Source organism: Cydia pomonella, chromosome 5, assembly GCF_033807575.1.
Source record: "Cydia pomonella isolate Wapato2018A chromosome 5, ilCydPomo1, whole genome shotgun sequence".
Lineage (NCBI taxonomy): Eukaryota > Metazoa > Arthropoda > Insecta > Lepidoptera > Tortricidae > Cydia > Cydia pomonella.
The window spans coordinates 1322459-1340690 of NC_084707.1; the positions used below are offsets into that span (position 1 = coordinate 1322459).

The 18232-nt window shown below is 35.7% G+C and overlaps 1 protein-coding gene across 2 annotated transcripts; it reads right to left on the reverse strand.

The window, feature by feature from the left end:
• Window positions 1–460: 460 nt before the first annotated feature.
• Window positions 461–17673, reverse strand: LOC133518373 (CKLF-like MARVEL transmembrane domain-containing protein 4). 2 transcript variants are annotated; one of them, XM_061852049.1, is made up of 5 exons: window positions 17220–17673; window positions 12172–12315; window positions 5704–5801; window positions 4084–4255; window positions 461–2842 (listed from the first exon to the last, which is right to left on the reverse strand). In XM_061852049.1, the coding sequence occupies exons 2-5, from the start codon at window positions 12304–12306 to the stop codon at window positions 2687–2689; spliced, it is 561 nt and encodes a 186-aa protein (XP_061708033.1). In that variant the 5' UTR covers window positions 12307–12315; window positions 17220–17673; the 3' UTR covers window positions 461–2686. The 2 variants fall into 2 exon arrangements, with proteins under 2 accessions (XP_061708033.1, XP_061708034.1); XM_061852050.1 differs by lacking the exon at window positions 17220–17673 and adding an exon at window positions 16837–17175.
• Between the last annotated feature and the right edge of the window lie 559 nt (window positions 17674–18232).

An 18232-nucleotide genomic window follows, 5' to 3' on the forward strand; every position in this document is an offset into this window, starting at 1 on the left:
GTCCCACAGTAAGCTCGATAAGGCTTGTATTGAGGGTACTTAGACAACGATATATATAATATATAAATATTTATAAATACTTAAATACATAGAAAACACCCATGACTCAGGAACAAATATCCATGCTCATCACACGAATAAATGCCCTTACCAGGATTTGAACCCGGGACCATCGGCTTCGTAGGCAGGGTCACTACCCACTAGGCCAAACCGGTCGTCAAAAGAATAATATTGATTTCCATTGCTCTTTGGTGATTACTTTAATTTCACTTAAATAATTAACAAAAATACAGTACCTACTTAAGTACCTTTGTTCTTAGTGATAATGATAAAAATTAAATAACCTATGCGTTATGTTAAATGTTAGTACATAATTCGTTTTACATCCGACTACAGTAAAAATTGTATGTTCGTTTTCTTATTTGTCTTTTTTATATAAGGATGAAATTAAAAGCAAATACAGGATTTTTCATATTCTATACTCCAAAGATACTGTTATCCTTATAATAATATAAATTAGCTAACTAATATATAACATTTTAGAATATATCTATTGCAGCACGTAATTTTTTCAGGGCATAGCTTATATACTAAAGAAAATTAATTTGAACCAATACAGACAAATTGATTATTAAAAGCAGTAATTGTCTTTCCAAATTATCCTACATTTTTCATAAGAGTTGTTTCCACTACATTCTACTTGGGTGAAACAAGTTTTAGACCAAAACTTCACGTGTCAGGCTTTATCAAAAATGTCTCTGGAGTGACTAAGAAATCACGTTTCCAATTTAATATTTGTCTAAATTAAAATTCATTACAGAGCAATAGGGTTGTTTCCAATTGTTTGAAACGCTTGTATTACGTTCTATATTAACTAAAATGTGCCCTAAAATTCAACTTTTATACTAAAAACGGCTTTAAATATGTTAAATTAATTAAATATATTTTGACAGATGCTTTCGCGCCCAAAACGCTCTTTGAAAATTGTGTGACGTCACAGTTTACGGTTTGACACATAACTACATACACACGTAGAATATACGAACTGTCAACTGACATTTGTCATTTGTTGTTTATCGCGTAACTGTCAACAGTGTCAATCCGAGAGTTGTGACGTCATCAGAATCTTCAATGACGTTTCGAGTTTGGTCACGTGACGTGTGCCAAAGGATATTTTAAATTCAATATTTACAAAAATATGGTCATTACAGGTCCCCTAAAAGTAGTTTAACATGTTCTTATAATCCAAAAGAATTTATTGGGATACAATTCTGCCCTAAGATTTGTAGATGGAAACAACCCTATTCGCTTGTTGTAATTATAATATGTATAACATAAAATGATTTAAAGTAATATATTCGTAAGCGAATTTTGCGATTGAAGTTTAAAAGTCGTAAACAGATTAATATCGGTCTAAAAGTTTATTCGCCCACAACGACTTAAAAAAAGATTTTAAATTTTTATCGACTAGCCAGTGCATGAAGAAAATTGTCTAACAGAAATGTAATTCAGATAACGCATAGAACGAGTTCAAAGAACATACTAAAGCCAAAGGCTTGGAGCGCTCGAGCGTATATGTATGCGAGGCCGAAGGCCGAGATCGGATGATCTAATCCAGGTGTCTCCATACTTTTTGACCCGAGGCCTACAGCCGGGGGCCCATTTCTCGAACGGTATTAGACTATTATTAGTATACGAACTGTTAAATCGTATGGGTTACCACGGAACACACTAATAATATTAAACTAATACGGTTCGAGAAATGGGCCCCAGGCCTACACTAACTTTTCGTGGACCGTATGAATCTTGCACTTTTTGTAGTCTTGTATCGCACTGTGGAATCACGCCATACTTGTGGTTAGACATGAGAAATGTCCTGTTTTACGATAACAAGTCAAATGTTCATGATGTTATGGTGTTGACAAAGAATCGTATAAATTTGGAGGGGTATTCCTGAAAAGGTTCCCAAGTTCCTAACTAAATTTTATAGATATTTGTTAGGACAATAAAAAGTTATTGTCGAAAAACAGAAAATTCTCAAGTCCAACCACAAATATGGCGTCATTCCAGTGTATCGGCCTGCCGGTTGAAGTTTAGAGATCGCTGATCTAATCTAATTGTTAGTGTAGATATAGGCGGAAGGAACGGTCGAGTTCATAAACATATTTACAAGCCAAGGTTTCTAAAATATATTTACATCACTAACCCCCTTATTCATATACGTGTACTAAAGTTACGATGCCGTTGATCTTCGTTTGTCCCTTTCCGACGCATCGGTATGATGGAAAGGGACAAACGATGATCAGCAGCATCGTAACTTTAGTACACGTTTATTAATAAGGGGGTTAGTGTCTGAGAGGCGTGTAATAAAATAGATAAGAGTAGTAAAATAAGAAATACCTCAGACCAAGCCTAAGCCGAGGTCGATAAACATGTGATCTGAGGCCTTATTTAACTGGTCGAGGTGTGATGCAATTTTTTTGTTCGACGGAACCCGACAACGGCGACTTCGTTTAGCGCAGACGCTTTCCGCACAGATAATAGAAAATTTTTTTTTTTGATCTTTGTCTTGTAAAAATGTCAGTGAATTCGTCGTTACCCGCTGATACCTAGTGCGAATTAAATATACTATCCGATTAGCAAATAATACTACTAGAACATAGCTTAACATATGCAGTGGACTAGCTTAATAACCTTCCCTGGGCGGCGTGGTGACGGTGACGGCCGCGGTGGTCTGCTTGGACACGACGCGCGAGCCCTGCGCGAGGCCGCCGGCCTGCACGGCGCGGTACTTAAGGAACGCGTCGATGGCGTACGCGAACATCGCTGCATAGCCGAAAAACTGAAAGTTTTATTCTTTATTTAAAAAGAATGGAATGCGCTCCCGCCCTCTGTATTCCCTGATAAATATGACCTCGGTCTCTTTAAAGCAAGAGTGAATAGGCTACTACTGAACCGGTGAGCTCCATCTTAGGCCCTGTCTTCACTTTCCATCAGGTGTGACTAGAGCCAATCGCCGATCAGTTTTTAATACAAAAAAAAAACCATTGTATAAATCGCACACTTACCCCCTTATTCATAAACGTCTACTAAAGTTGACAAGCCGCTATAATCGTTTGTCCCTTTCCGACGTATTGGTATGATGGAAAGGGACAAACGATGATCAGCGGCATCGTAACTTTAGTACACGTGTATGAATAAGGGGGTTAAAGTCTTTAGTAATAACAAGTTATGGTACCTATTTTTTTTTTTTTTTTTGGTGTCCAGTTGGCACGCTCCAATGCGGACATTCGGAGGCGCGTAGTGCACATCTTAGGGTTTTTGCAGAGCTCTCATATTAATTGGTGGTTCGCGAAGTCGGTTCTTTTTAGGGTTCCGTACACAAAGGGTAGAAACGGGACCCTATTAGGGGAGAGTCGGCTATATCGTACCGCCGGTTAAATCGTACCACCTCCCACTAAACAACTTAGATTATTTACACATAATGCACAAAACAGTGCTCTAATGGAATTAAGCTCAATAATTTAATCAGATATGGTATACTCGTATGACTACCATCGAACAAAAAAGAGAAGAAATGTTTCTCGTTGGACTTGATCCAACTTTTAATGTGTTTATAATACTATAACTTATGATCAAGATAAATTAAAAATACCAAATTAAAAGTATATAACTATAAATATAAACGGGTTTATTTATTAAAAAAAAAAAAAAATTTTAGGGGTTCCCCAAAGAACTGAAACTCAAATATTTTTTGTCATCAAACCTAGGTCTAGATAGGTCTTAAAAAATTATATTGAGGTTTCTACTATAATTTATAATATTTTTTTCCAAACTGAATAGTTTGCGCGAGAGACACTTCCAAAGTGGTAAATGTGCCCCCCCCCCCCCCCCCCTGTAACTTCAAAAATAAAAGAATGATAAAACTAAAAAAAATATATGATGTACATTACCATGCAAACTTCCACCGAAAATTGGTTTGGACGAGATCTAGTAAGTACTTTTTTTTTAATACGTCATAAATGGTACGGAACCCTTCATGGGCGAGTCCGACTCGCACTTAGCCGCTTTTTTTTCACTCACCGCGGCAGCCGAATAACCCGCGTTGGCGTACACGGAGACGACCAGACTGGACGCCAGCAGGTACAACAAGGCCCACAGCCCACAGAATCCGAGCTCCATCTTGAGCCACGGGATTTTGTAGAATTTCTCCACTAGGTGGAACAGGTATAGGCCGAGTAGGATGCCGGTGAACCTGAAATTATGATGATTCGTTAACTTCATTCTTGAAAAGCTACTGAGGTGACAACCAAAACTTATTTTTTTTTATACTAGGTCGGTGGTAAGCAAGCATACGGCCCGCCTGATGGTAAGCAGTCTCCGTAGCCTATGTACGCCTGCAACTCCAGAGGAGTCACATGCGCGTTGCCGACCCTAGCATTCCCCCCCTCGTTGAGCTCTATAAAAATAAAAAATATTAGTGGCGGTAATTGCTATATATGTTCCACACTTTAGCTGTCTCCGTCAAACTGTCTCTGAGAAAACCACATTTAACCAATTTACAAGACCGACATGATTCCATAATTGTTTCGTGAACAAAGTTTTGTTCAGAACACTAAAAATGAATGAAACAAACTTGTTTTGGTGCAAAATTCAATAATAGAACGGAATATAATAGTAATAATGTATCGGTAAACACAAAATTCAAAAATTGATTCTGCAAGTAGGCCTCAAGGGCTCTTTTACAAGTCAATACAACATTTATAGTAACATCATATAATAACATGAAAAATACATAACAACATTTATAAATACAACAGCCAATACCTGGGTCAACATTACATTATAATAATCTTAAAATAAATAATTACTAGAATACAAAAGAGATGTATAGTCTCTATGGTTAAAAACACATTAAATCTGGAGATGTAAAAGGTCCCCAATGTCAGAGTACTAATACTAATAAGATTTGGAGGTGTAAAGTCTCTCAAAGTCTCAAAATAAAATTTATACTGAATAAATAAATCGCGTCTGGTCTGGACTGTTAAGCAAGCAGACACAAACTAGAAAATTATACAAGACGAAATGGCCTCATCTCAGCATGTTGCTGGCGACTTCCAGCGCTGATCTTCCGGTGAAACAGTTACGACAGGTAACAAAAATAATTAACAAAATTAGTAAAAAATACGCAGAAGACAAAGATAGTAATAAATTAAAATTACATTATAACTATAATTATGGTTGGTTATATAATTATCAGGCCAGACTCATCTTGGCCGTACATTAGGTACGCCTCTGATTACAGCGCCATACGGCAGTTACGCGAACTAATCTAAAATATAATCAGTCAGAACTTTCATCAAAGAAGTAGAATAATTAGGACTAGAGCTTAATAATTACCCCTCGGGAATTGTGCAGCAAGCGACTCAGCTGCACTCATCATCTCCTTCCTTGCCGTATCCGGCAATGGCGACTCCATCAACAATTCTTATCCGGATTATGAAATGCCCTACACACTACGCACTACGCTCAGCTTGACAACATCCAATATTGGAATGACGAATTAAAACAGAATTTTATTTTAGCCAATCAAAGCACACTCACACGTCACACACGCACGCACATCTACATATAATTAACAAAGTTGATAGAAAACAAATACGTATTTTCAATAGTAATAAGTTAATTGTTATTAGTCCATACCAAAAGGCGATCATAGAAATCCAGGAGTAAAAGGAGCCGTATCCCCTGTACTGGTAGCGAGCGGCTTGCACGCAGATGAAGCCCAGTAGGCTGGACACCTGGAGACAATAATTCTATGTTAAAGGTTGTAATCCACTCCAAACGTCACGGATAATCGCATGTGATTTGCAATAAATTGCGGCATTTGGTCGATCGATTGAATTGGTAGCTCTCTAAAATTGTATGCGATTTCTTGCAACGTCTGTAGAAACTATAACTACTTTATTAGTACATCACTATGGCAACCCTGGCTGTCAAAGAATCAGCAGCTGATTTTGCTAGGTCCCTTTTAATTATTCTATATTTAATTATATTTCATGTAATATTAAGCCATTTTGATGTGAATTAAATAGTTTTAGTGTTAATTTTAATGTATACATAATAAGTGAAGTGCTTTAGTGACGTTTACAAGTGTCTTGTAATATCTTAAATTTGTAGCCGTTGTAGGTTATAAATTTAAATTTGTGTTCGTCTCGGTATATTTTCTATGTTTTTATCGCTATTTATTACCAATTTTGTTTGTATTACAGCGTAGTAAATCATTGTACAGAGTCAGAACACAGTGTAGGCATAGTGAAACGTCACTATTTCATGTAAGTACGCTCGTAATATCGCTTAGCTTGAGTAAGCAATTCCCTGGTTTGTTTTGGGTCTATCCTACTATAAAATACATTTATAATGCTAACTCGCAGAGCAGCTGCAGCGGTTCGCCAGCAGGAGGCTGACAAACTCCAAATTACCTTGCTGGAATTAAAAAAATCCAAGGAATTGTGTGCTCAACTGCTTAGTGAAAGAGAGGATAGTGAAAAGGAACTATTATTATCACTTAATAGTATAGAGAAGTTAAAGAAGGAACTATGTTCTTTAGAAAATGTTTACAATGATGTAAATTCAGAGCGGGCCCGGCTCCAGGAGACGGTTGACAAGTTTACTGAGTGTAGTGCAGCATATGAACAGGCCTTGACAGACATCAACTCATTAGAGAGAGCACTGCACGACGCCCACGAGCAAATCTACGAGCTACAGGAGGCCCAAAATATTGCTGCAGCGGCACACACTCAAAACTTATTCGAGGAACTGGTCCGGCCCGACTCACAGTTGGTTGCCGCTCCAATTGAAAACCCTGTTGTTAGTATAGATTTAATCAATGAATCCACCACACCAAGACTAGTAAATTGCAGCGGAAACAAACTCAAAAAATATATTAAATTAAATAGAATGATTAAAAAAAACCAGAGATTATCAAAAATGAATAAATTGTTTTTTAAGAAATTGAGATTTTGTAAAATTAATGTTAATTTAGTGGATAAGTTAGACTTGTATTCTGTTCAATTAGAACATAGTAAACTACAGTATGAAACTGACACACAGATTTTAAAATCAAAAGTTCAGAGTTTGGAGGATTCTATACAATCCCTAGAAACAATAAATGAGAGTTCGAAAAAGGTGATTAATGAATATTCTTTAGCCATGGATGATTTAATATCCCAGATTAAGCACAATTCAGAGCGGTTTGAGTCGCTGACCAATGCCCAGTCATGTGCATGTAAGCAAGCGACTGGACATTTGTTGACCAGTGTACTCGATCCAAGCCTGTGTGACAGTTTACCACAACAGCAAATAAATGATAATAGCTCCTTCCACACTCCACAACAAAGCACACCTAAACCTAATATTATTATGTATTGTGATGAAATTGGGAGCAATATGAGCTCATTTTTAAACTATCACCTAAAGGGACTTAGTACAATCAGCAATTGTCTGCCTCACAGTAGCTTTGAAAATATCTTAAAACAAATTTTAAATGACAGTAATATTAATTCTAAGACAACACTGCTAATTCTTATGGGTAATAGGGGAAATGTGAACAAAAATAATTTACTTAAATACTTTGAACAGTTAAATTCACTTGCAGTGCATGAAATTATTATTTTCACATTCCCCTATTGTGAGCAAATGTCAGAGGCAGAAAATAACATTAGACATAAGTTGAATATATCTCTATATAATCTTTGTACATATAGTAGTAAGTTTATCATAATTGACACTAACAAATTTGTTAGTAAATACCATATGCCTATGGTGTTTTTGACTAAAGGTAAGTGTTACCTTTCAAATTATTACAAGAGACAAATAGCTTTATCGCTATCCTATTTACTTGACATTTCTGCCAAGAATTTGGCAGACAACTCTGCTCCTATTGAGCAGCCCAGTGTGAGCTTGGAATTGGTTCCAGTCATAACCAATGATTTAAACTAGCTGTTAAGACAAAAGATTCTGTCTCTGGCAATTTAGTTTTAAATAAATATAATGAAAAATACTGTAAACATGGAAAGTATATCCACCTGGTGCATCAAAACATTCAATGTATTAGAGGAAAAGATTTACAGATTGAACTTTTTATGAACGATTTTTATGTTGATATTTTATGTATTACTGAACATTGGTTAACAAATAATGAATTAATGCCTCAATTTAATAATCATCAGGTGGGAAGTTCGTTCACCAGAATTAGTTCCATACATGGTGGGTCGTTAATTATATTAAATAATCAGTTAAAATTTAAGGAACGTAAGGATATTGTATCCATGTCTGTTGAACGGACTATAGAACTAAGTGCAGTAGAATTGGAGCAATTTATTGTTGTCTGTGTGTATAGGCCGCCATTAAGTAATTTTGAAATATTTGAAAGTGTAATGGATTCTGTGCTACTTAAAATATCATCTTCTAGTAAGAAATTATTTATATGCGGCGACTTTAATGTAAATATTTTGGAAAATTCAACAATGTCTTGTAGATTGTTGAATCTATTCAAATCTGGTAATCTCAACCACATGTTTATGGAGCCTACTAGAGTGACTGCTACTAGTGCAACCTGTATAGATAATATTTTCACTGATATTGTTCCTATTACTAAAAAAGTTATCAGTAATTTAGAATCAGACCACTTAGGTCAATTAATGGTATTTGAGACATTAAGGAAAAATACTTTGAGAAAACAAATAACTTTTGTACCAGTAACCTCGGACCGCGTAGAAAGAATGAAGCAAAGTCTAGTTCAGGCGCTACCCTTTTTGTCTTCCGATATGGGTCCAAATAGTATGTATAATTCATTCTTTCACACTTTTATGGATCATTATAATGCGATATTTACTTCAAAATCGGTCGTAGTTAGTGGTGCATCAGTTTTTAGTGAGTGGGCTACTGCGGACTTACATCAACGAAGACGTGCACTGTATGCCTTGTATGAGGAACGGCGGTTTAACACGAGTGATGAATTTAAAGAACATGTCAAGCAATATTCGAAAAAGTTTAAAATAGATTGTCATATAGCTAAGCGAAATTATCTAAGTCAAAGAATAAAAAATAGTACCAACATTATTAAAGCAACCTGGAAAGTAATCAATGTGGAGACTGGTCGCTCGAAACACAGAGTGAATGATTTTAAACTAAATATTGATAACAAAATTATAGATTCCAATTTAGAAGTAGCTACAGAATTTGAAATTTTTTTCACTGACGTACCAGTTTTCACAACTAAGGATTTAAATTCATCACCCTCATCTGCTGTTACTCTATTAAAAGATAACGCTCCAGAGTGTTGTGGAGATTTTCATTTTGAACGTGTTTGTACCTCCGATGTAGTAAAGGCGTTTAATTCGGTTAATGTCAAAAAAACGAATGACCTCTGGGGAGTCTCTGTCCATGCTGTCAAATCCTTAGTAGAAATTATAGCGCCTGACTTAGTAATTATATTTAACAACAGTGTTGATTGCGGCGAGTTTCCTGATTTAATGAAACATAGTAAAATAACTCCTTTATTTAAATCGGGTAGCAACTCTGACCCCACTAACTTTAGACCGATATCTGTGCTACCAACGTTCAGTAAGATTTTTGAAAAAATAATTCTTTCTCAATTAGTACGACATTTTAACGTCAATAATTTAATGCATAATAAGCAGTTTGGTTTTACACGGGGTCGCTCGACAACCGATGCTGGTGTCGAGCTAATTAAGCATATCTTCGATGCCTGGGAGGAGTCACGAGATGCTATAGGTATCTTCTGTGATTTGTCTAAGGCCTTCGACTGCGTTTGTCATGAAACATTAATCAGGAAACTACACTATTATGGAGTTAGAGGAGCGGCACTGGATTTACTTAAGTCCTACTTAAATGGTAGAATACAAAGGGTCGATGTGAATGGACAGCGATCACCGGGGTCATTGGTCTCTATGGGTGTACCACAGGGGTCAATATTGGGACCTTTCCTGTTCCTTATCTACATAAATGACTTGCCATTCCTTGTAAAGACCCACCATGATATAGTATTGTTTGCAGACGACACTTCACTTATTTTCAAAGTCAAACGACAGCAACAAGCTTACAATGATGTAAACGATGCTATTTCTAAAGTAGTAAATTGGTTCAATGTTAATAATTTATTGTTAAATGAGAATAAGACTAAATGTATTAAGTTTATCACTAGTAATGTAAGGCATGTACAAACAAGTGTCATTGTGAAGGATGAGGAATTGGAATTAGTTGATAGTACAGTTTTTCTTGGTATAACTTTAGATTCTAAACTCCAGTGGGGTCCCCATATTGCTACTCTTTCGAATAGACTGAGTTCTGCAGCTTTTGCAGTAAGCAAAATCCGTCAGTTAACTGATGTCAAAACAGCTCGATTAGTATATTTTAGTTACTTCCATAGCATTATGTCATATGGTATTTTACTGTGGGGTGGTGCTTCAGAGATAAATACCATTTTTGTTCTGCAGAAGAGGGCTATTCGAGCAATATATAAAATGAACCATAGAGACTCACTGAGAGATAAATTTAAGGAAATTGACATCATGACAGTGCACTGTCAATACATTTATGAGAATATTCTGTATGTGCATAAAAATATTGCCGATTTTAAGAAAAATTGTGACATTCATAATATTAATACTAGAAATAAACATAAGCTCGCCGTGCCCTTCACTCGGCTCCATAAAATTAAAAAATCATTCATGTGTAATTGTGTGAGATTTTATAATAAACTTCCAAACCATATTACTGAGTTACCAATTAATAAATTTAAGAATCATGTAAAGCGTAAACTTATTTCTAAAGCTTATTATACCACACAAGACTACATGAATGATAAAACAACGTGGGATTAATTGTGATTCGAAATGATTAATTATTTATTATATTTGAATAATGATGATGAAATGGATATTCCAATGCATGTATTTCCTTTGTTGTTTTTATTATATTTGTTTGACATTTAGAATTTATTCTAGAAACAATCTAGACTAGTATTTTTTATACATTTTTTTTTTTGTATGACTGTATTTTGTGAAAGTTTTAGTATTCAATTTGATCTATGAATTATATTCATTAGTATTATATATGGAATAATATTTACAACATCAATAAATTGCTCTGATAATTAGATTAAGATAATTATATGTAATACTGTCTTACTATTCATAAGTGCTTGTTGCTAGGCCTACATGAATAAAGTATATTTGAATTGAATTGAACTATTTACGTCAACTAGCAACACTCGAAACTAGGAATGTCACCAGTGGTGGCAGCATGGTTCAATTTTTATCACCTGTCACTATGCCCGTCACTTTCGCACTTACATACTTGTTAGAACGTGACAGGTATGGTGACAAATGATAAAGAGTCGACCATCTTAGCCTTACTGAGCTCTGAAACACGAAACTTGATAGATACTACAGGAAAAATAGCATATTTTGGCGGCAAAATATGTACATCCATGAAACTTTGTTTTTTATCTTTATCTTTAAACTAGAAATGAGGATCTGCCGAGTCTTAACAAAATTTAGGGGTCCTAACCCCTTTTCGGAGTTTATGTGCAGGGGGTTCATTTTAAAATATGCACATTTTATAAACTAGGTGAGTGAGGTGAGGTGTCATTTTCGTGTAATTTTTTGCGCTGAATCGAATGAGACTATACTCATACTTAGAGGGTTAATATTTTGCGAGATATATATGGTTTTAGTTGGAAAAAAAAATCAAGTCAAAAGTTGGTTTTAATCAGCAAAAACAATTGGAAAACTTTAATTTATTAATTTAATATTTAATGCACAAAAAAGATTCAATCGTATTAAAGATGGACTTAATGCTATAAGGCACTCTCTACCAGTCAACCTTTGGACAAAAAGCAGATAGTTTGGAGGCGGTGTAGCACAATATATTGTAATTATAAACCAAAAAAGGTACTTCAATTATACAACTCATTTATTTGTGGCGTGAGCACGAATATTTGTTCCCAGGTCATGTATGTTTTCTGTATATTTCGAATTTTTAGTTATTATAGCAGTTAGAAGCATTTTAAAATTTGTATGAAATCTGTTTTTCCCTCCTAATTTTATAATAATATAAAAATCGGTGGGGTAGATAAGTACTCACAACTTGAACCACTTTGAGTATGCCCGGCGCCGTCCGCACGTAGAGCGGATCGAACCGGATATTGGTCTGCACCGTGGTGCTGGACGTGACCGTCGTGGTGGTCGTGTGCTGCCCGGGGAATCCCACCTCCGCCATCTTGGATTACTAGAAAAAAGAAAGATTACATAAGTGAAAATCAAAGATACATTGATTGTATACTTTATAAAGTCTGAGACTTCGTGATTCGAATTTGACAGCTGAGGTACTACCGCGAACCACGTTCGACGTGCTGCCTCTCTACCGCACTTGAAGATTTGTACGTAAGTGTGACAGGGAGGCAACACGTCGAACGTGGTTCGCGGTAGGCTCTCTGATGTAGATGCCTCGTCTGCTGTACACTCCGTTTACTATACTATTTTTTTTTTTTCGAAAAACCATCATCTTTTACTCAGAATTACTATTTATAAAGGAAAAAGTGTCAAAGTGAAAATATTAACTAAAAATAAAACTAATAATCTCACTAATCACTACACAAACAAAGCATACGCCGATAAACAGCTTTCGCCGAATGTTTAACAATCGTTTTTGGCCGATAAGCGCGGGAACTCGATACACCTTGCATTATTCATTCCGACTGATTGATAAGCTAGACTATTTGATGACTCATTTTAACAGCGAATAATAGAATATAGGTTTTATTCATAATTAAATGTGTTATTCTTATTACTCTAGGGACATCGCTACAAACATTCATCGAATGAAATACTTATCAAGTACGATAAAGGATGAAGTACGGGTTATTCCCATTATTTACTACCAAGTTGGTACCAGTGGTAACAGCTGAGAATTATTCTCACTAGTTCTAAATTGTGTGTTTTCTCACTAGTATAATGTTCAATAGGTACTGATAATATACCTTAGATAAATACGAAGTGGGAATGTTTAACGTCGACAGTCGACAGCTGATTCAGTAAACTCGTGTAAAATAAGCATTTTTTTTTCTGTTCGTGGTTTGTTGAACAGATGACAGATTTATGTAGAATTATTGTCGTCAAGCTCACCACATACTTATTCCTATCGAATGAGCTGATGCCTTTGCTGATACTGGAAAGCGATATGTAAATATACTACGTACATATGGGAGGCCTGTAGGGCTAAGATGGTTGGCTCTTTATCATTTGTCACCATGTCTGTCACGTTCTAACAAGTATGTAAGCGCAAAAGTGACGGGCATATTGACAAGTGATAAAAATGGAACCATGCTGCCACCGCTGGACTTTAGTGAGATAAATATAACTCATTGCTGATGTCCTACTTTATTACTTACATATAACGTGAGTTTCACATGATTATCTACCTGGTTTCTTGAGCTTAATCGCCTACAAACCTCCCGAGCGCGCAGCGACCCCATTCCTCACATTAGGTTTACCTTGAGTTCATAGTCATCAACAACTCCCTCGGACTGTTCCCTCAGAATACTTATACATTGGTCAAACTACATACTACATAAAACACATCATTCATTTCAAATTCTCAGTTGTTACCACTAGTAACAACTTTGTGGTAGTAGATAGTAAGAATAACCCGTAAGGTAAGTAATTAATTAACAAAACGCGTTTTAAACGTTAGTATCCTGCTCCTAGCCGTACCAGGGGAATTCCAGATTGCAGGTCACAGGTCGTTTACGGGTTTTATGGGATGACATTAAATAAAAACGTACCCGTCTTACATAAAAAGAGAATATTAAAAATTAATGTTGTAACATAAAACACATCAATAAAGTTCGGATAACTGAGGGCTCCGATAAACTACGACAGCGTTCAGATAATTAAAGGTTCGGATAATCGAGGTTCCACTACATTTGGGTCACTTTAGTGACACGATGGAACAATGAAGTGCATGAATTAAGACTCAAGTAAAGCCTTAATTTTTTTTCTATGCACCTGTTTACCAGTTGCTTCTTCGTGTAGTTTAAGATAATTATGATCATACCAAAGTCTGACAGGAGCAATTTCAGGGCAAATAAATCTATCGTAATACGTCGATTTCGATAAAATTGTGACGTAAATATTATGTCATTTAAAATATTATAATCGTGTTTACAATCATAATAACTGAATACAATGTTATTTTACAGTTTGTTAAAGTGATTCTAGTTAATGTTAATGTCCGATATTCATAGTTCTAATAAGAGTAAATGAGAAAAAAAAATAGGTAAAGGCAGAGACTAAATTAGCACTTAACTGTGGCTTTCCATCACAGAAGTGTCCTCATGGTTCAAGTGCAATAAGGTCCTTTTTAACTGAAATTCCAACAGATGAAAAAAAAGTGTTTACTCAGACCATTATCTGATGGAAAGCCGCAAATGCTCTTAATAATAATTGTTGTTTACTTCAAGGATAAGTCACATTTGTCTTTATGATTTAGAAATAGAAATAAATATCAGTATTCATAAAATGCTTCATATCAATATCATTTCAATTTGAGCTCATGCTTAACCCTTTTCCAGGGATAAGTAATTAGAGTCGGACCAAGATAAGTTGGCAGCGATTTTGGCTGCCTAGACAGTGCAAGTGTTATTTTAAACGTCAAAGAAGTTTGACGTTTAAAATGACACTTGCACAGGGTGGGCTATCAAAATCGCTGCCAACTGATCTTGGCCTGACTTTAAGTATATATCGACCACATACTTGTCAATAGAATTTCAACCTTACAGTTCCGGTTTAAGGTTCAAATCAAAATCAACTTACGTAATATGTAGAATAGATCAGGATAGTTTTTTTTTTATTCGTAAGCACACAGACAATTAATCAACATATAGGAATAACATAGAAAGAAACCACAAAATGGCCTCATCGCAGCTTATTGCTGGCGACTTCCAGCGCTGATCTTCCGATGAGATCATTAAGTGAGAAAAATCAAGACACATTGTTAAATGAATTACCTAAACTTCCTGCCTCACACAGCAAAACTATGGAATGATCTGTCACCTACGGTATAAACGGACCGATACGACATTCAAACCTATTAAGAAAAGAGCGTACTCCCATGTCAAAGGCCCGCAACGCACTTACAAGCTCTCTGGTGTTGCAGGTGACCATGGGCGGTGGTAATTGCTTACCATCAAGCGGTTCGTTTTCTCGTTTGCCTCCTGTATCATAAAAAACGAAAATAAGCTTCTATTTATGTGTTAGTGTTAGATAAAGTTGCAATACCCTTAATAAATAAAATAAAATAAAATAGCCTTTATTTGCGACCCCTTTTTTTTCTGTGTTACATGCTAAACACTTACAAGGAATAACATATAAACAGTATTCAATTATAAAAACAGTTAATAAAATATTATTGTACATGAGATTTTTTATTCATTTTTTATTTCGGGATCCCCTTGAGGGTATAGGCCTCCTCCAGTTTTTGCCATGCCTCTCGATACCCTTACGGGGTCATATTGCGAAACTCGTTTATAAGAAAAAAATCTAAAAAAATAACTTATTTGCAACTGTTTTGTCCACCAAAACTCATTCAATCAAACTAAATTATTTGCGGCCTTGGTTTATAAGCGTTTATTTTAAATAGCCAATAGTCTAGAGCTGACATGCATATGATTCAATTATTTAGCTGTAACTTGACATAATTTAATTTCATTGTAATCTAATATTTACTTATTTGTATAATTTATAATTCATTTACTTATTAAGTACACATTGTATGGGTACTATCGTGTGAGCGTTTTGTGGTCAACTGTAAACCCGCAAGAGTAACAAATAAAATAAAATAATAATTAAATACCTGTAAACGTCTTAGCACACGTTTACAACTCAACTCCCACTCGACTTAAAATTAAAGTCTTAATGTTGTATTTCCTACAGTACAATTTTCAAAATATACATACCTAACTGTAGTACACTAAACTGAATCAAAAGTGAGTTGAGTTTGTTTGGAATTGATATAGCCTGATAAACTGTGCGAACACCTACCTACCAATACCAAAAACCCACATTACACACATTAATAATTTTGTTTAAACACGCATATCAGGAACTTAAATTAAATTTGATAAGGCAAACCCTGCCTGTAATAAGGAAAAATGAGGATATTTTAAGATAACATCAGCATTAAGGTATATTTCCAAAATCACCCATAATAACATACATTTAGAGTCAATATTCAGAATTACCAGATAATTTTAATTATTTGGAATTACCCAAATACACTTTTAAATACTTTTTGTTACCAGTCCAGGTAAAAAGTTTGTAGGTATCTATGATTGGTTGAAAATTAACAGGATATTCCAGAATATTTAACAAATTAATCTTCTTTTTCTAGGTAAACAGGGTGTAGTGTATGGGGATGTCACCTGGACAATAGAGTATTTTGACTGAGACAATTGAACAAAAGCAAAGCCAGGAACTTCCTTTAATTGTTTAGTGACTCAAAATAATACTTTAAAAAATATGAATATACAGTTCATGATACATAACCTGGTAAGTCAGGCTCTGGGCGGCTACCGGGAAAATCGAAATTCGTCAATTGCGGGCATTTTTCTCTGTCACTCTGATTACGTCTTACGAAGAGTAAAAGAGAAAGATCCCCGCAATTTGCGAATTTCGGTTTTCGCGGTAGGCCCCCTGATTAAGATTATCCGTTTGCCGTATTATGTCATACCAAGCGAAAGTGTAAACAAACCTTGGAGTACTTTAAGTGAAAGGACCTATAAAACGATTACCAGTCTTCTTTTCATAAAGAAACACTATATTCTTACACCACAGTACAGAAATATACTACAGAATCGATAGGAAGTTTTAATTTCGAATGGCCAATGAATTTTATAGCCCGATCGTTATCAAACAAGGACAATAGCAGAACCGTATCGCCATGCGCGATACTTACGCCCCGATTTTTATTAGATTCTTCAATCATCTATTTTAATAGTTATTAACTCCCGCGATATAATTCTATAATAGCTTACGAGACAAGCTTGTCACCACTTAAAATAGCAATTTAAACAAACTTTATAGACTTGGATAATAAACATGGATTATTATTTTTGAAGTATTTCTCTAACTTACCTTAAGTTTGGACGGCTGAAATCGTTCACCTAAACGTTTCTTGGTAGTTATATAAACTCACTATTCCACTAATACACTAGACGCTTCACAAATTTGGGTGTAAATTAATATTTGTGACGAAACAAGTACAAATTGTGAAATTTGACTTGACGTTCCTGCCCCCCGCCGCGCCGGTCACCTCCCACGCACTGTCACAACTGTCATCTGTCATTAATTTTTTATAGTTCGTTCGGATACAAGCATATCAGACATGTCTATTGTCTTTGGTTGCTTTAAAGGCTTCTATAGACGTTGCTACAAATGGGATGCGATTTAAGGCCAGTCCAGACAGAATCGGTCAATTCGATTAGAAAATAAAATGGCGTTAATCTCCAATTTTAGATTTATGGTAATATTTGAGCACTCTAAATTTAAAAAAATGCCCCCAAACGCGAATACTAGCGTTACGGTAATATCGGTCTTAATCGGCGGTTGAAATCAGTAAGTCAAATTGGTTTTTGCGTTCACACCACCTTGATCAGCCAATATAATCAGATTCAAATCAGATTAGCGAAAAATTATTCGTGTGAACTGGTCTTTAGAAAGTTGCGGGCTAAATCTGATGGCGGGATTTACATTCGCGTGCGAGTAGCTTGGCGCTTTCGTCGGATAGCTGTTGTAATATTTCTTCTATGTTACTTGGATCTTCAGAAAATAGGACGCTACCCAATTTGTAGCCTGAGGGCCTACCGCGAACCATGTTCGCCGTGTTGCCTCTCTGTCGCACTTTTAAATTCGTACGTAAGTGTGACAGCGAGACAACACGTCCAACGTGGTTCGCGGTAGGCCCTTTGTATCGGAAACAAACATGCACACCAAATCATGCACACTTCACGCCAAAGTGCAGCCATCTACCGTTCTCGTACGTTTTCTTGCGTATAGTAGATTCTGCCATCTTGTGGGCTACTGGAAGCATCAACTTCACATTTACCCCTCGCGCGAAATACTTATGTGACGAATAAAGGAGCCCACTC